This window comes from Tympanuchus pallidicinctus, unplaced genomic scaffold, assembly GCF_026119805.1.
Source record: "Tympanuchus pallidicinctus isolate F22 unplaced genomic scaffold, pur_lepc_1.0 scaffold8, whole genome shotgun sequence".
Taxonomy (NCBI): Eukaryota; Metazoa; Chordata; class Aves; order Galliformes; family Phasianidae; genus Tympanuchus; species Tympanuchus pallidicinctus.
In genome coordinates this window covers 25,352,687-25,372,672 of record NW_026294802.1, presented here as the reverse complement: position 1 = coordinate 25,372,672, position 19,986 = coordinate 25,352,687, and the positions used below count along the sequence as shown (strand labels likewise).

Below are 19,986 nucleotides of genomic sequence, written 5' to 3'. Positions count from 1 at the left end.
ATTTCTTAGCCTCAGTCTCTCAGATAGCACAGCTGCATTTGCTGAGCTTTCTTCTAATAAAATCAACCTGACGCTGATATTAAAATAAAGATTTTGCCAAAGTTACAGAAAGGTAAGATGTGCTTTTGTGACATGAGTCATTAGTGAACAGGAGGGCTAACCTGACTTGTCATAAACTGTGTAGGATGCATGAAAAAGAGAAAAGTAAATGAAGGACTAAGTTAAAATGAAAAATAAATCCTTTCCAGTATATTAAAATCTATATTAAGTCCCTTAGGTAGGCTGACAATGAATAATGTCAATATTATTTTGGTGAAGGGTAGGAGGAACAACAGCAGAAGTTACATTGAAAATTTGCTTCAGATTAGCGATAATGGGTTTGCAATCTGATGGTAATGAGCATAAAATTTTACTGGATTTCTTTGTCATATATTTTTTCCAGTTTAAAGGAGAAATGAATATGAATCATCAGGAAATGTTCCAAATTTTAAATGCGGCATCTTCATTATCCAGAAATTATATTAACTCATTTGATGGCAGCTATACTTCCTAGACACAAGCAAAGGGAGCTCAAAAGGCAGAAGCACTGTGTGCTAAAACAGAAGAGATTAAACTGCCTGATCAAGTTAAAACAACTCTGGACAATGCAGTAAAATAAACACAGGACAACGTTCTTCATTACTTCATTATATGGTCTGCTTTGCCAGAATTACCATTTTTTTACTATATATTTTTAGAAAGATCTTACAAAAAAAAAAAAAAAGCGTGTCAAGAAGGAATCAATTTCTGCTTAGAAAAATGACCTATAGGAAAGAAGGAGATTTTGGTAATCCTGTTGCTTCAGATATTCTGAATGTTAGTAGAAAATTTTGAGTATGAAAGCCCCCTCATTATCAGAAAGACATTAAGGCCCTGGAGTATGTCTGGATAAGGGCAGTGAAGCTGTGGAGGGTCTGGAGCATAGGTCTTGTTGGGAGTGGTTGAGGGAACTAGGATTGTTTAGTCTGGAGAAGAGAAGGCTCAAGGGAAACCTTAGTGCTCTCTACAACTGCCTGAAACTTGAGCCAAGGGAGGTTCAGGTTAGGTGTTAGGAACGATTTCTTTTCCAAAAGAGTGGTGATGCACCACTCTGCCCAGGCTGCCCAGGGAAGTAGTGGACTCACCATCCCTGGAAGCGTTCAGTAACAGTGCAAATATGGCATCTGGAGACGTGATGTAGTGGACACGTTGGTAAGGATTCAACAATGGATGGACTAGATGATCTTGGTGGTCTTTTCCATCCTTAATGATTCTACGATGCTATGATTCACATTTAGAAAACATCTTGAGCACCTCCTGTCAGGGAAAAAAATTCCAGACAAATATAGTGATGACTCTGAAAGGTCAATAGTGGAAGTGTCAAAGTAATCTTGTATGTATCTTACAGGATGGCCATGAGTGTTCCCAGAACCTACTAATAATCCCCTGGTGAGTGAGGTGTGATGAGTGTGAAACACTACAGAGAAGCCATACAGAATGAGCATAAAATCATAGTCATTTTTGCCTGACAACTTCAGCTGTTGATGTGTTAATATTTTGTGAATCAGATGTGGACTATTTCTGAATTCAGAAAACCTGAATCTTCTTACTGAGAAAAATGAGCATAAAATGAAGCAGTAAAAAAATTAAATAGAATAAAATAATGAGAAGACATAAGCAAATTGAATTAAATGTTGATCTTTATCGCCAGGGCCTTACAACAGACTCGAGAAACTGATGGTCAAATATTATTAATGTGACTGTCATACTCAGAAATTCATGTTGCTTGTGCAAGCGCCCAATACTTTGAATCTATCTTATGACTGTTTACTTTTAAAAGTGATGAGGTGATATCATTGTTGCAAAAAACAGATCACATGTTGAAATATTTGTTTTTATTCAACTTTAAGGTTCTTGATTTTAGTAGTTACACATTATGTTCTTATGTGATGCATAACTTTTCAGTAATGGCATTTAGCATCAGTGAAATTCCATATCTCATAGCCACTGAAAAATACAGACACTATAAATGTCTAGTGCTTCAGAGAGGGCTCTAAGGTTAATGTGGACAGTCTATAATATAATGGCTTAGATATGAAATCATATTTTAAAATAACTTGTATGTATATTGCCTGGTAATGTTGCAGAAGATGAATTTATTTATTGTCATTGTACTTAACAGTGAAAGCACAGTACTGTAATAAACTCTTGCCCTCCAAAATACATTTACCTTGTCACCGAGGTAGCTTACTAATGCGATTTTCTACCTTTCACAAAATGAAGATAATGCTTGCTGCAGTTGCTATGATACACGACTTGTGCACTGAACTTTCTGGTGCATCATTCTATTGTCACATTCTGTTGTCACACAATTCGTTGTCACTGCTGCTAGGACCTTCTAAACACTTATGTGAAATAGTTAATTGAAACTTGCAAAACAGAATTTATTGGTATTTTCCTTGCATTCTCTGAATGACTAGTAGCAATAGTACTCAGATGTAACTAGACTCTAGGGCTAAATATTAGAATCTGGGTGTGAATTACAGAATCTGACCTAAAAGGCAGAATGTGACATAGGCAGCAGCAGAAGATGTACCCTTTCTTGTTTTTTGAACTTTAACATTGTAACTAAACATGTCACCTAACTTTGTTTCTGCAAAGGTTACGTGTCTGTAATAGGCTTAATCAACCCTCTACTCCAGGAGGGAGAAAGAGGTATAAAATGTACCTTAATCCTGCAAATCTATGATATATTTTAAAATAGGATAAATTGCCTCCTTTTGGAGGCTTCTCAGTTAGAAAGGGTGCTAAGGCAGATAGATCAAATGAGATACCCAACTTTTAGATGGCTAAAACTATCAGAGAGAGAGAAAATCCACAAAGTGGATTTTTTAAAAACCCTGGACTGGGGATAACCCAAAGCAAGATTAGCAGATGAAAATGTGGCAGAATTGGAAGTATACAGCTATAATGTTGGATACAGCAATAAGTTAGGAGCCATGGTGGTCATAGTGTAATAGCATGGAGAAACAGTTGTGTGGAGAAGGGTCTGAGAAATACCAATCCACCTCCCTTCAGTGGGAAAACAAATCTTTTGTGAAAGTAGATAGATGACAATTCTGTAAGAATGGCTTTTTACCCATTCACATTCTCTGCCTCAATCTCCCAAAACAGGAGTTGACAGCCTGTGTTTCTTGAGAGATGTATAACATGTTCTCTGTCAACTCTGGTGACTGTATTGTCAGGGAATCCTATTACGATGGCATTGCTCCCATGAGACAAAGGCTTAAGATAAGAAAATAAAACTTTTGGAAATACTGGCTTCCTACTGACAGTTGATTAGGCTGCAAAAGAGATGCTCCTTCTATTTTTCTGTAGCCTGGAAATCTATCAGGTGTTCTCCAGGTTATTAATAATGATTTAGCTAGCAATACCAGGTAGATTTAATGGATTTCCCTGCCAGTGTACTGAATGTGTTCACAGTGAAGCGTGAAACAACCTGTTTTAATGACTTACCTTGCTTGCTTAGACCTGATGTTAATTTTTTCAAAGGCAACTGTTTGTTTATTAATTGAACAAGAAACCATTTGTCAGTGAGTGAAAAATTAATTTTAAGGTCTGAAAACTAATATGCACTGTACATTACGAAACAAAAGTGAAAATTTTCTGGTAAACCTGTTGAAAAATAAGTAATGCTGTCCGTTGATTTTGAGATGCTTTCTTCCTATTGGTACAGTATGTAAGTAGATGTACTTCTTTCACTGCAGCTGGGATGACAGCAGCTCAGTTAGTAGTGGCCTCAGTGACACTCTTGACAACCTCAGCACAGATGATTTGAACACCACCTCATCTGTCAGCTCTTACTCCAATATAACTGCCTCTTCAAGAAAGAATGCTCATGCTCAGGTAAGTAGTTTTCCATTGCTATTTCTTGCCACACCACTCAGGTATGCAGTATTAAAAAATAAACAAAAAAGTCTTTGTAACAATGCCTCCAAAACAAATGAAATATTTATATTTTACCAGCTCAGGTCCTGTCTCTGGATGTTAGTTTGTATTTTGGATAGGGTTATGGACCAACACATCTCCTGAAGTCTTGTCCAATCCTATTTTCCCTAGCCCCACAAAGGAAACATTAAATGTTTAACTATCTCTTAAATTTTAATTATTTGGTTCCCTGTTGCAGATGAAATGCTGCCCATGATTTGTTGGTCTCTGTCACTTTTGATTCATAATTACTCTTTTTTTCCTTTTAAATCACAAACACTGATCCTTTTATCCAAGTTTTGCACAACGCTGTGAAAGCTGGCAGTATGTAGTGTCAAAATAGAGTTCTGAGAAATCTTTATATAACCTTATATAAAGCTTTATATATGATACATATATTTGGGTATGTAAGTAAGTATGTACATACGTGGGTGGATGGATGAATGGATAGACAGATAGATAGATAATGAACAGTTTTTGTGCCAGACACCCTTCTATTTCTTCCTAGCTAACCTTAAAATTTCAAGTGATAAAAAAGGTGATGTGGGGTGCTTACAGGACTTGGTTCATGAAAAATCAAGAAAAAAGGGAAGAGTTAGTCCCGATAGAACAGTATGGCACCTTCTGTTTATAAACAAGGAACCTCGAGACTGAAAACTCGGCATAGGAGAAAAGTTTTTGCCTCTAGTGATTTCACGTCAAAAATCCAGGAGCCAAGACTGACACCCTGAATTCCATAGAGACTTTTGCAGGCAGCCAGTGCCTGGAGTTGAGAGAACCATTTTGTAGATGTGGACTGTGGTGGACTGTGTCAATATGAGAACACATTTTTTATTTCCCCACAGACAATGGAGAAGTCTGGGAATGGAGATGGTCTTAATCTGCAATAGAAGCTCTGAAATGAGTTTCAGGCTGCTTCTGTACTCATGAGATGGTACTCACACAGATGCCAGCATTCTTCAGTTTTTACCATTGCTTTTCCCATTCAGTCAGGTCCTCCCATGGTTGCTAACTGGAGATTTGCTTCTCTCTTTTCGTACCAATAGTAACAGCCAGCTGGGTCCTGGCTTCCTTGTTCCACTGCACTATCATCATCATCATCACTGAGAAATCTCAGACTGACCATTTAACTCTTTCTGGGTTTTCTGCTTGAGTGAACTCATCTTCTAAATACTCATTATACTAGCTGCATTTTGTTCTGTGATAAACATAAAAGCAGCATGTTTTCAAACACTGCTTTTCTGCCAACATTGCATTATGTCATGAAAGCTATGAACAGACTTTTATTAGTTTTCACATCAAGCAGATTAATCAGAGAACTGAGTATTCCAGACTGGCTGCAGTCTGAGCCAGAAGCTGAGATAAGCACAGTATTTAAGGATTTTGCCAGCTGTTCTCCAGGTGCAGGACATAATCTTGCAACACAGAGGTCCCTTTTGCCATCTTCTCGTGGTTGTAGTAATGCAGGCTGTCTATAACCTGAGGTTTACATTGTGTATTTTGTTGTTGTTTACATACTAAAACAGGATTAACGTTGCTGTTGGGGTCCAGTAATAGTGAAAAAAAGGCTTTTAAAAAGCGTTGTTTTTGTCACTCCTTGGAAATGGTGCAGTTTGCTTCAAAAAATGTAGAGCTATGTGTTCATAACTGCTCAGTTATGAGAAAAATTCTGGGAACATTACACATTTGAAAATAGCACCAAGACAAACTCTGATATGAAGGACCCTGTAATATTTGTGTAGAAGTTTTGTTTAGGCTTTTTTTCCTGACAGTCCTTACCCCAAATCTGTGTAAGCCTCTCCAAAACAGATATGAAATTTTGAGAGTGCCTCTGTGTTTTCTAAGCTTTAAATGAAAAATGTATAAACAATTACTGATTACGCTGATTATCTAATCAGTATTAATCCTTCTTATGACAGCAGTGTCTAGGAAACAACAACAGAGGTGTCTCTGTGAAGGAGCTGTGGTAACACAGACTAATAAATAGCTCTCCTCTGATCACCATCCAGTTTGTAGGACTGCTTAGGGTGCCTGTATAGGGACAGTGCTGTCACACAATAAGTAGTGATACCTGACTAATCACACTGGTTTCATTGTTAGAGGTGTAGGTAAACTAAATGTAAAGATGAAGGAGGAAAGAGAACAGGCTACTGGGATGGTGATGTGCCAGTGAGGCTTGAGGCTGAGGTAGGGAGGCTTTGGGAAAACGGAGGAGGAAAGGTGACAACAAACAGCCTGTCAGCACAGAGATGGTGAGTCTCAACACCAGAGGTAGGATCAGTCCCTGGCATTTCTATTTAGGCCACTTCCAAAGCTGATATGGTGCCTGCATTTTGGGCTGCTCCCTGAAGCATGCTGCTTTCACCTGGGGCTGTGGGGAGGCAACTGCCACAGCACTGTTAGGTCGCCTGGGATCTTCCACGTGGGTCTGAGTTTCTGAGCAAGCATGAGCCCAGCTGATTACCTTCCCTCCTGGTGGGGTACTGCTTGCAAAAGCTGTTCTTCTGGCTGATGCACCTAGAGCAACTTTCTTGATCAAAATGATTAAGCTTAGTGGAGGAAAATGTGAAGAAAAGCCATCATCTGCAGCACTGATAATGTTAGTAGAGATGTTATGCTTTGTCACTGATGGCATAGCATAATCAGTGCTGCTGGAGCAGTGGTTCTAACTTGGTTAGCAGAAGATTTCAGCAGGCAAATAAAAACAAGAAAGCAGCCTACAATGAGGTTAGCAGTATCTTTAGGGATCGTCCCAGTCAGGCTTTATTGAAACCCCTCAGCACAGTAATTCTTCTGTGAAATTCATAGGCAGATGATAATAAATAAGGTGTTACAGCTGATGATGAGAGTAAATTATGTTTTACTTCATACCAGCTCGCCTATGAAGGGAAGAGTTGAATTCTTCTGAAAATAAGAGTATAAAGAGGAAAACGTCTTTCCCAAAATAGGAGACATTTTAAACAAGAGTTTTCCATGTCCCTCAGTTCAAATGCAACAAGCTTATTCTTCTCTCTTCCTGGAACTTAAATCAGCAAGTTCTGAAGGTGCTGAAACTGACTGTTTTCCATACTAATTTCTTGTAGCTGAAGACAGACTTGGAGAAGCGTTCAGTTACAGACAGCGAAACTTGGGGCAGCACTGAAGAGCTGAAGAAACCAGAGGAAGATTTTGACAGCAACATAGACAGCAGTGGCAAGTGGAAAGGCCTTCCCTCGGGGCTGTCTGAAGAGTCGGAGAAGGGGGGACAGAAAGCACCCCTCTCACAGACGGGATCCTGGAGGAGAGGCATGACTACACAAGTGGGAGCCACTCAGTCCAGGCACAAAGCAGGGACCAGTGCTCTCAAGACCCCAGGTAGGAGATTTTTGTAGTTCAGTTTCCTGCATTAAGAATTAAGCTTCATACTTTCACTTCACTTATAAGCATTAAAGATTTTTTAAAGGCTTGAAAATAGTTAATGGATGTTATAAGTGAGTGGCAGACATCAAAAACTGTGTTATTCTCACAACTGATTCTAAGCCAAGATTGTGTGCTACATTGCAGACTAATAAGTTATTAATCAAACATGTATAGATAAGCTGTGATTACATTTTATTATCATATCAGTACACAACATCTACCAGGGAATTCTTTAAAAAAAATATTTGGACTCATTTCTGCCCTGTCATTATTCTCTAGAAAAAATAAACCTATACTGAACATATGTGTAGAAATCACAAGAGGTTAAAAATTGAGTTTAAAAGATTTAACCTCTAAAGGTCAAACCAGGGGACTCAAATTTAGTGTTTCTGAACTAAACCTAAATTGCCACATTATATGTATTGTAGGTATCTTCTAGTCTATTTTTAAGAAATAAAAATTCTAAAACTATTCATTTTACAAAATTCCTTCTATTCTAGATGACTTCTTATCTTCTGAAAAGCTTCTAAGGAATAATAGCTGCTTTTGTAATCTACTTTTGCAGCAAAAAAATCCAAAGTTGGTGGAAGCCATCAATTAGCACCTTCTAATTTATCATTTTACTAAAGCACTATCAATCCTTTGTAGGACATTTTCTAGCACTTTTGACCTGTCCCGATGAAACATTTAATGAGTGTGTACTAACCCTCAGTTGTACTAATAAGGAACTTCTCAGAATGAACTTATTGTGAGCCACTTTTGTTTCTTAGCAATTTGGAACTGCTATTAGTCAGCCTCTGATCTTGTGTGGACACTCAGGATCATTGCAGCAGTCAGTGCTCATGTGGTTGCAGCAGTGACACCCTCATAATAGCAACTAAAAAAAGAGATCCTACCAAGGTAGCCACGTGCCAAGATAAATTTCCCAGGTCTTCTGTTTTGTGGAAGATCCAATTGAACTTGCTACTATGCAACACAGAATAGAGGCTCTTATTTCTTGAGTATGTACTAGTAGCCTGTGTGTTTGCAGTGCAAGTGCCTGATCAGTGTCCTGGTGTGTCTTTGTGTGGCATAAAATGTGCACTGCACAAATATGCAAGTGGATTTATTTCTGACTTGTAATTGTTGCTCCTTGTTAAAGTTTAGTTCATTAAGAAAAGTCAGGCCACCTACCTCCAAAAACTCTGTAATCACTTGAATTAAATATGAGTTGATGTTTTTGTTATGCCTAATCTTTGTGGCTAATTAAGTGTGTACAGTAAATACTTAGAGATAAATCAGACAAGAACAGAAATAGCATTTTTGTCTGCCACTTTTTTGAGATAGAAGAGTGTCTTATTTAAACCTTTCTGAATGTCACAATAATTTTATGTAGGAATATATGGCATGTAGGCAGTTTGGGAGAGCCTCTCCTGAGGCTCTTGAAAAGACATTAAGGATAGGACAAAAACTATTAACTCATATAATTGATATCATTATAGATCAAGAAGATTTGTACCATGACAGCATAATCTCTCTGATAATTTTTGTAGCTAACAAAAGAACAAATTTAGTGATAAGCTAAAAAAGTAATTGATGAAAACCAAAGAACTCAGTAAGTACCACTGATTTCTACATTCATAATTAATGTCATTCTTCAGGAAATGTTAATTACATGTCGTGTTTTACTTTCAAATAGTATTTCTTACATATAAAATACCATTAATAGAAAAAGAAAACCAAAACAGCAGAAAATCAGATTTTTTATGGTCCGTCCTGGAGTGTTTTGTACATCCACACTTTCTTGCTATGTATAAAATATGGAAATATTCAGGAGGGCTTCAGAGTTTAATACTTGAAAGCTTACTTAGAAGTATTATACCTGATCCTGACTGCTTATTGGGAACTGAAAAAGTCCTAAATGGATCTGCTTTTTTAAGATGGTATTTCTGTTTACTTTTTCATTTTGGAATTGTAATCACATAGCATTAAAATTAGATTTGGAGATATTTCAGCTTCAAACACAAGTGACCTTTTCAAATATACTTTTACTTAGGAAAAACAGATGATGCAAAAGCTTCAGAAAAAGTGAAAACTCCTCTGAAAGGAGCCTCCATTCAGCGCTCTCCATCAGATGCAGGGAAGAGCAGTGGTGACGAAGGAAAGAAGCCTCCCTCTGGTATTGGGCGATCAACTGTTACTGGGTCCTTCGGGTTCAAGAAGTCTGGGATGGGATCTTCTACCATAATCACTGCGAGTGGAGCGACTATCACAAGTGGATCGGCAACTCTGGGGAAGATGCCCAAATCCTCAGCCATCGGTGGCAAGTCCAACGCGGGACGGAAGACGAGCTTAGACGGTTCTCAGAACCAGGACGATGGCGTTCTGCACGTGAACTCGAAGACAACGCTGCAGTATCGAAGCCTGCCTCGCCCATCTAAGTCCAGCGGCACTGGGATCCCAGGCAGAGGTGGGCACCGCTCCAGCACCAGCAGCATCGATTCCAATGTCAGCAGCAAGTCTGCGGGCGCCGCTGCCACCAAACTGCGGGAGCCAAGCAAGATTGGGTCCGGGCGGTCCAGTCCTGTCACCATCAATCAGACGGATAAGGAGAAGGAAAAAGTGGCCGTGTCTGATTCTGAGAGTGTCTCACTGTCAAGTTCCCCAAAATCCAGCCCAACTTCAGCAAGCGCCTCTGGCACACCGGGACTTAGGCAGCCAGGATCCAAATACCCAGATATTGCATCACCCACATTTCGAAGGTATGCGCTTTTCTATGAATTCTTCGTATTGCTGTAGATAAAGGAGAGATTTTTGATGTGTCAAACAAGTGTCTAGTGGGTAAAAAGGATTTTTGGAGTATATTTTCCCATAAGCAGAGAACCAAATACAGAGGCAAAAAGGGAATACTCCTTCCCACAACACAATTATTTGTTTAGGCCTAAAAACCTCTCTAGACATGACATGGCTATAGCTTGAGCTTTGGCTGTGGCTATTGCTTGAGCTTTGACCAATTTAAGTACATTCTCATGATGATAGTTTGAAAGCTAAAATAAGTTCTTAATGACTGTTCAAGCACATGAGAAGTTCTTTCTCAATATTCTGATATATCCATAAATAAGACACCTTGTTAAGGCACGTTCTGTCACTTGAACAGGTGGTGTAGCCTGTTCAGAAAACTGATGAGCTCTGTAGGTTAATGAAGTATTTTCTTGTACATTGTCAGCAGCTCCAGCTGGAAGAGTTTGATTTTCCAAGCAGCTATCTCATGTCTTTCTTCAAAAACATTAATCAAAACTAAATTTCAGTTGGAAATGCCCTACTGTAATGTTTTGGGATGTGAAAATCAGCATGCACTTTTGGGTGAAGCAGTTCCATTGCTGGAAAAAAAAAAAAAAAAAAAAAAAGCCAAGTCTGCCTTCTGGTGGCTAGTTACCGAAACAGCATCTCCAGCTGCTGAAGGAGCTGCAGCTTGGTTTTGTGGGCTTGGTAATAAGTAAAACAGATTCTTACATTATTAGCCATGCATTTTTCACATCACGATAAGCTTTGCATTTATTTCTCATTAATTTATGAGCTGCACTTTAACTAAAGCTTAATGCATTTTCAGTAAGACATTTAATCATCACATGGCCTTTATTTCAACAGTTTTAGAGTATTGTGGGACTTTTTCATCGTCGCTGTGGACAATTTCTTCTGTATAATTACTGGGAGCAATTATGTGAAATACACCTCTGCCAGGACTGCCCTTGGAAACAAATGGGGCATGTTTAGCTCTGGTGCAGTTTATTCTGTCTGAAGGGACCACAAGAGGAACTCTGCACAAGAGCAACAAAGGAAAATTTTACAGAAATACTCAGATGTTAGTTAAACTTTGAAGGATTTTGCAAGTGTTTGTTGCAATCATTTTAGCAGATTTGAGAAGCAAGAGGTTTAAAAGCCTAATGACTGTGGGAATGTTAAATTCCTGAATTTGGGTGAAAGTGTAATCTGTTCATGCAATAATAAGACAAAAATGTGCTTATTTTCCCTCTCTCTGGGAGGGTCTGCATGTGCAAAGAGCACATCTGAATAGGAGTAAATAATAGCTGTTGCTAATGAAACAAACCCTGATTATTATGATATGGTTAAGTGAATTTAATTTTGAGATGCCGTTGAACAACTAGGTAGGCATGGTTTTAGTAGCAGTAATTAAAATGTGTCGTTTGGCTCTTAGGATGTTACGCCATGAATGTTTAATGTGGCTATCGGTTTCTCTAAAGCTATTTGTTTTACATTTAGGTTGTTTGGTGCCAAGGCAAGTGGTAAAGCTGCCTCTGCACCCAGTACTGAAGGTGTGAAACCCACATCGGCAATGCCCAGCCCTAGTACCACCTTGGCACGGCAAGGCAGCCTGGAATCGCCGTCCTCGGGCACAGGCAGCATGGGCAGTGCAGGTGGGCAAAGTGGTAGCAGCAGCCCCCTCTTCAGTAAACCTTCGGACTTAAATGCAGATGTTGTAAGCTTAAGTCACTCCTTGGCTTCCAGTCCCGCCTCAGTGCACTCTTTCACATCAGGTGCTCTTGTGTGGGCTGCAAACCTGAGCAGCTCTTCAGCGGGCAGTAAGGACACACCAAGTTACCAGTCCATGACTAGCCTGCACACCAGTTCCGAGTCTATTGACCTTCCTCTTAGCCATCATGGCTCTCTCTCTGGACTGACAACAAGCACTCAGGAGGTTCAGAGCCTGCTCATGAGGACGGGAAGCGTCAGATCTACTCTTTCGGAAAGGTGAGCTTGCCTATAGATACAGTGACCACAAAACCAGTGAGAGGCAAAAGGACAGGAGCCAAAAAAATGAAGCCTGCATCCATTTTCCTAAAGGGACACTGTTTAACTAGCAGTCTAGTCCTATATGTAGAAAAGGATCAAAGGAAGGAAAGAAAGCTGAAAGCTACTGCAGGCATTGGATATGGAGTCAACCACCTTTTGAGGTTTTACAAGGACTTTTTTCTATCTTGAGTTGTTTGGGGTTTTTTTGTTATTGTTCCCTTGTTCTGGAGAAGAACCAGAGAAAAGGGAACATTGTCTAACTAAAGGCATATCTATCTAAAGGGCCACACAGTGAGTCCTGCATGCCAGTTCTGCCTTCCCTCCCAGCATTCAGAAGCTCCACAGCTGTCTCACTGCCCCCAAGCTAACAAACCTGCACCACAAATGTGGGACCCCAGCAGTTTTCTTCCCACAAGCACAGTGCAGGGGCAGAGCTGGAGGGTCCCTGCTTTCAGATGACCACACATTAAAGTATCCAGCCCTGACCGATTTTCCTTACCTGATAATCATTACACAGACATTAAAATACAGTTTCCCTTGCAGGAATGTTGTTTAGAAAACAGGAGTTTCATCTGGAACAGATGGACAGGGTTTTCCCCTGTTTGCTCTGTGAAAGACTTCTGCTTTACCACTTAAGTTATAACGCAAATGGTGTAGCCACCCTGAGAGAAAATTTCTTTTTTATAATTTTACTTATTTTTTGTGGAACATTTACTCAAATTTTGTAAAGGAGACAAAATAAGCGTTGGTAGGCAGTCAGTAGTTTTCACATCCTGCGAAAATTTCCAGGATTTGATAATGAAATTCTTATCTGACATGAGGATTGAAAATTCAATGTTCTCAATATGTATGCAGCATCTGATTCAAAAAAGAAAACTATAGTGAGTCAGAAATATTTAAAACATTTTAAGGGTAAAACTAGTTGTTTGGAAAATGCACAATTATTTAAAAGAAAGAAAAAAAATTTGTGTACATTTGGAAAACAGACTGTTGAGAGCTTTTCTCCTTTGTATTAAACCAGAGATTATTCAATACCAAGACTTTCCAATGGAAAGATTTCACTTTCAGTGAAGCAGCATGGAAAACAAACAACAACAACAAAAACAAAAGCAAAACAAAACAAAAAAAAAAAAACAAAACTAGATAACTTTTGGTCAAATCTAGATGGAAACTCTCCACACATTTCATTCTCTTATTTTGCCTTCATAAGTATTACTGTATCAGCTCAAATCACACCTCTAACTAACATCGTTACAGTTCTATATATGTATATACCAATGTAATCTTGCAGTTAATAGTACACTGATACATGAGTGATTTCATGACTTGCACTGTGCCTTTAATTTTTCTAATAGCAATTTGCTTTGTATGCCATCAACCAAATATTTCTCAGAACATTAATTATCAATATTTAGATCAGAAAACTTTCCACTGATTTTTATGACTGTGTATATGGATGGTGAAGTTAATAAGATGATGTGGAAGAGTGGTGAATTTATGCTAAAGATCATATTTATGCAGGGGATGTTAAACATCACATTTGAAATGTTAATGGTTTGGCATAAGTTCCTGAGTAACCTCTGCTTCTAATCCTGTATGTATTTGTTCAGTGACTTAATTTCAGTGGTTCCAAATACTTTGCCTTTGGCAATATTGTAAGATTCAGATTTGTCCGTATGGGGAAATCATGGTTATGTCGAGAGAGAAACATTTATCATACTGATCTGACCTCAAACTTAGCAAATGCACCTTGAGAAAAGGGTGTCCATTCTGGAATTATAGCCCCAGTAGGGTTTTTGCAGTTTTATTTTTCTAAAAGATATTTTACAAGTGATGTGTGATTTCTGAGATGTTTTATAAAGCAAAACCTCCATGCTGGAAAGTATTTCCTCAAAACAAAAGCATTATTTTGCAATGCTAGCAGCAGATATATTTCGCAAAGTATTGTATGGTTTTTCCTTTGTAAGCCATTGTGCGGGAACCCAGGTTATATCCTAGAGTCATAGAGTGATCCTTTGGTCACTCTAGAGCTTGCACAAGACTGAATGAGCAGTCTGCACAGTGAGATATACTAACATAACGTAGGGACAAGATCAGAAAGACCAAAGTAAAAAGTGACAGACTTAGCAAGCCACATACATTCTCTGCACAGAAAGTATAGGGAAAGGTGGAAGAGAAGAGAGAACTAATAAAAAATATACAAGTAAATTTATTTTTTACTTTCTCGAATTACTGATCATAGTTTGATAGCTAAGCATCACTAATGGCATGCATGCTAAAAGTGAATGAAAAGGTTAAATATTACTTAGGGACATCTCCAGTTCAGTTGTCTGATGAACTTTTCAGTTCCCTGCTTCAGACAGAGTCTGAATTGGCCCTGCAGTTTCTAGGAATGAAGAAGAGGTTTTAAAGGGCATGTACTGAGTAAGGGGAATGATGAGGAAGGGTGGGATGGAGGTGACTGTGGGCAAGGCCTCTTTGACTTTATGTCCTTGGAAAGAGGACATTAAAACAGATTAAGTAGCAGATAGCATGGGGTCTGTCATTACCATCCTTTTAAATAATTCTGGGCTTTGTGATTAAAGGATAGGAATTGGTAACTACAGTAAGAAATCTGAAACTTAGTAAATTTTCATGTGTTATTTCAAATGACATTCTCATAAACAAATGAGGGAATAAAGTAAGGTGCTTGGCCAGGTTGAAAAAGAGTTATCTGAATAGTGAGCAATTGTTTGTTAGATTGAAGGGATATAACAAAGCACAATATATTTTCACAAATACAAAATAGAGAGTGATGAAAGGGTGTCTAAGGAGTTGTAATGCCATTTCTGGAGGATAAAGCACTGTCTCAGTGATCTATAATCTGATGTATCATGGAATCATATAATCATAGAATGGCATGGGTTGGAAGGGACCTTTAATATAGATCATCTAGTTCCAATCCCCTTGTAAGACTTATAAAGTAGTTATCCCATACTACTTTTTTGAAAGAACACAGAAAATTAGATGAAAATCTCAAGGCATGGGTATCTTGCTAAGGGTAGTAGCCCTTGGCTACCTTCAAGAAAATAGCCACTAGCCATAGAAGCAGTAAGTCTACAAGGTCTCCGCCACATGTGCTCACGCACACCTAGCAGGTCTCAGACCTTCTGGGGGCACTGCCCACAGCCCTTCAGGATACTCACCAGGCAATGGCAAACATAGGCCTCCTGACAACTGCTGAATTGTACAGCATCAGAGTCTCTTCCAGCCAATTTTTATGTCATTCCACAAAGATTTTTCTACTGTAATAAACAGAAAATATATTCAGTAAATACTGAAAAAAAAGATTCTTTTCCAGCAAAATTTGCATCTCCCTCAGGGCCTTTTCCAGTTGTGCACTAGCAGCTTTTATTTAGATAAGTCTACTTCTTTTGTTATTGCAGTGTAACTCACAGTCTGGAAGGGCACTTGTATTTCAGCTTACATCAATTTAGAGTGTTTAAAATACACGGAATAGTTCTGTGCACTCTAAAATAAAATTCTCAACTGGAGTTAATTGGTGAAATAACACTGGTTTAAATGATAAAATTTTCGATGGGTAGTCATCACTAGTAATTAGCTTAATACTTAATTGCTGTTGAATATTATAGATTTGCCTTTTTTTCCTGGTTGGTCTTAGTGACAGCAACAGATGCACAAATAGTGCAGAAATACAGGAATTTACAGTGCAGTTTTACATCAGCAAATATGGCTGCATTTCAAGATTAGCAGAATTAGAAGTATTTTCTAATTACATGATTGATTTGTTTTGGTTTACTTCGTTAGAACATGGTTCAGTTCTGAGAACCATGAATATGCATTGATACCCATTTAAGCACTTGAAGATTTCAATTGTTATGACTTATCAGCTGAGTTGATGGTTTTGTGATTTTAAAGGTGTGAAACAGTGCATCATGTATCAGATTTTCTGGTGTGCTCAGCCAGTCATGTAAACTCATTTGTAAGTCCCATATCAGCTTGGCTATCCTAGATTGCCCTCAGCGTTCCTTGGCTTGCAATAATTTATTTTATTCCATAGCAGCTCTGCAACAGTTAAATACAGCCCAAAGATATTTCATTATGGCCATTGTCTGCCTTTCCCAAATTGAAGTCAACACCAAGGAGAAGGAACCAAAAACTGTAAGACTCCCTGGGGATTCTCCCAAGAGAACTTGCAGATGGGTGCAGCAGTGCAAAATAAATGAAGGGAATGGATAGATGGTGGGATCAATCATTTCAGCCTACAGTTACAGGTATATTTCTGCAAGAGTAATTTTGGCAATTGACATGGCAAAGAAAGACATTAGGAAGAGTGGCAAATTCTCAGCCTCATTTAATAGTGGTGTGTGGCTCCTATTTCTTTTGAGCCAGAAACAGATTTCTATGAATGCAATGCTTCTTTTGGGAAAGGAAGGACTTTTTGTTCATATCTTTAAAGGAATTTAGGGCACTCGGTTGAGACTGGAGTTGTCTTCAAAGGGGATCTCTGGATATTGCAGTTCAGTTCCATTTACAAGAAGTTTAGTTTCTGTACCAGTAACATACCCAGCTTTTTGGGGAGACAGTGTTTTCAGATACTAAAAACATATGGCCACTTATGGGTTTGAAAAAATAACTACATAGTACCCTGGTTAATATTTTCATGTAACTAACTAAAATCTAGGATCGCCTTTGTAAATTTTAGTATCTTAAAAAGGAAAATGAATGTTTTATACATTCACTCTTATGCAATTGCAGTAATTCCATACTTTTGTTTGGGAATATTCACCTCAATTTCATTTGGGCATGTGAATTCGAAAGTTTTTCAGCAGAACGCTATGGTACTCTTACCTGTGTACATGGCTTGTTTCAATACACAACTTTGGATTGATTTAAAGGAGGAATGACTGATTAGATAATGTGATATAGATTATTGTTAAATATATAGGACTTCAAACTAAAGAAATATTAGAAAATATAATATTTTTTAACGTATTTGAAATCTTTGTGGGAGCTGTTTATCTTATGATCATGTTTATTTGTTTTGAGATTTGGAGATGCATAAAGATACATGAAGGAATATCAAGGTCTCATTCCTGTTTGTAGAGAACTAAAAAATACAGGAATCATGCATTCATAATGATGTTCTCTTTCTACCAGTTATTATTCATTCCTGTTAGTTACTTCAGGAGCAAAATGCTGAAAATTAAGTCTTCTCTCTGTCAGAGCTATTGTCACCCGGACCACTAGGCCAGTACTGACATCCTGCTAAGTTCCTTCAGTTTGCTGACTCCCCATGCAAGTGAGGCCCTGATTAACTATGAAAATTGTTTGTAAGTGTTCCTTAAGCTGAAGGTGGTTTACTGCCATCAGACTGACCATAATGGTAACTCCAACAGTATTTTACTGCCTTTTCCTACCTTGATAAAGGTAGTGACATGAAAGTACCCAGCATCTCTGATGCAACAGGAACTGACCTTTAGTAACAGAGTGAGAGTCTTCTTAGATAGGAAGTATGGTCCTAAGTTCGCATTGCTCTAAGAGGTGTGATTGTGATATATAATACAGAAGCCTTCTTAAAGCCATTTCGTAATTTAATCCATACGGTGAGACTACATTATACTCTTAAGGGAAAAAGCATTGCCATATTTAATTGATGATAACAAGCTCAAGTTCAGCCCATACTAGTCAGGGACTGATCTTCTAAGTCTTTTTGAGGAAATGCCCAAACTGCACTCTGTTTGAAGGAAGGATAGTGAGTGCCCTTGCAGACAGCTCTGTAATGGTGATGGAAATTGAATTAGGAAAATGCCAGCCATAGATCTCTGATAACCAGCCACCCTGAGATTTTTATGCATGAATATGGAATAGCGTTGTCGCAGTGCCGCTCTTCATTGTCCACAACATGACTTAGCTATGTGAGCCCCATAGCAACAGAAAGCCAAAGGTCTGTATGTTTGGCACGTATTTCTTCAAGCTGAGCTGTCATTTGGCTTCTGGCAAGGCCATGCTGTCTCCTAGCAGGTGCCACAACCTTCATTTCTTTTGAAAAACTGTTGGTGCATCGTAGGAAACTGTGAAAAATAAAGATTCATACTGTGACCATATGATTCTTGCACAGATTGTGGGGTGAAGCTGTAAGAAGGATAGAAGTGATAGGGAAGGACTTCTTTATGACTTGGGCAGTCTCCAAATTACTATTGACCCAGCTCAGAGCTTGTCTATTTGGAAAATAAATGGTGAGAGTACATGTTCTGTTTTGCACCCGTATCTGGACCTTTAAATCTGTAATTCTGAACAGTCATATTTCTATATGTCCTTAGGGATTTTTTTTGTTTTAACAGCATGCACCTTGACAGAAATACACTACCCAAAAAGGGATTAAGGTATATATATTTTGAGCATGACTGTTACTTCTCTGTTTTACTGTAATTTTTCCTACACTGTCTTTCCCTTTCTTTTTCCTCTTGTCCATCTTGTTCCCAACAGAGTTCTTTGTATTTAGATTCAAATCAAAACTCATAGATTTTAACAATGGATTTTGTCTTTCCAAGTCTGCCTCGTGCATAAATATCCCTTCTGGATATATCTTGGAAATTGAATAAAATTAAGAAGATTCCTTTTGAGATGATTCTTAAAGGATATTCAATCCTGGAGAAAGAGCAAAGTGCCTTTGCAATTCAGTGGGACTAGTTGTTGAAAACATTAAGAAAAACAAAATTTAAGAGGTGGATCTGAACTTGAACTCTAAATGCAAACACTCATGCAATCTGAGTTGGAGGGTAAATCCAGAAAACTCTAATTCTTTTCTCCAAGATTTGTAAGTATAAAATGATCCCTGCTCCAACTACTATTCTTGGTATGTACATGGCAATACTGAGTCCCATTCTGCTACTAATTCCCCACTAATTAGAGCCATCTTCAACACAGAAAACAGAAGTCATCTGCTTTCTTCTGTGCTCCATTTTTAAAAGAGGGAATCAGTAGTAATTTATCAGGCATGGCACTTTATGGCCCTAGTCCAGCTAGTAGACTTGGCAAGCAAAGGTATATATATACATACACACACAGAGACACTCTACAGCCTTCCAATTGTTGAAACTATATGACTGAAATCTCATGAGTTCTTTATAAATAACAGTATTTTATTATTAAAGATTGTGCTAAAGTGTTGTCAGTAGTTAGCACCTTCTGCTCTTCTGCACTACCCTCTCCTTAAAAGTATTTAATCAAATTTCCCATTATCCCAAAACAATCATTTTGGATTGAGAGAGAATGGAAAAGGTGGAGCATATGAAAAAGGCATAAAAGGGACCCTGAAAGGGTACAATGGAATGATGAGGTTTGTGGCTGACAGATTGTAATGGTGGCTGAAAGCTGAAAGTGAAATGGAGAAACAACTTATAGGCATGCAAGCCTGATCAGTTATCCTAGAAGAAATGTCAGATTGATTCAATGTGCAGAGATCCCAGACCAAAACCCAGATCCTGAATTCTCATTTTACCATCTTTCTGATCTGATAACCATTGGGTAACTCTTCTATACCACATTTAGAAGCAAACATCATAGCCATTTTTTGAAAGAAGAAAGGAGGTAAATATTTAATCAGAACAAGATGTTCTAATGCCTTAAAATATTGCACAAAACCCCAAGCACAACATGGGAACTTGCATGTTCATTCAATCTGCTTTCTAAGCAGAAATACTCCTGCCTCACAGGCCTGAGGCCAGAATATCAAAAGCCCTTTCAGCTCTGCTGTTTGGGGAGCACTGATGGCTCATGACAGTGGTG

The 19,986-nt window shown here is 38.4% G+C and overlaps 1 protein-coding gene across 9 annotated transcripts in view; it reads left to right on the top strand.

Annotated features, from left to right (window-relative positions):
- Positions 1–19,986, top strand: part of NAV3 (neuron navigator 3) — a 524,389-nt gene that overhangs the window by 458,656 nt on the left and 45,747 nt on the right. For 6 of the 9 annotated variants that reach the window (XM_052668319.1, XM_052668318.1, XM_052668316.1 and 3 more), the window contains 5 exons: positions 3,786–3,924; positions 7,089–7,359; positions 9,440–10,145; positions 11,665–12,153; positions 18,540–18,581. In XM_052668319.1, the coding sequence (XP_052524279.1) occupies positions 3,786–3,924; positions 7,089–7,359; positions 9,440–10,145; positions 11,665–12,153; positions 18,540–18,581 (1,647 nt within the window). The remainder of the gene's footprint in view (positions 1–3,785; positions 3,925–7,088; positions 7,360–9,439; positions 10,146–11,664; positions 12,154–18,539; positions 18,582–19,986) is intronic. The other 3 variants (XM_052668317.1, XM_052668320.1, XM_052668321.1) reach the window with 3 other exon arrangements.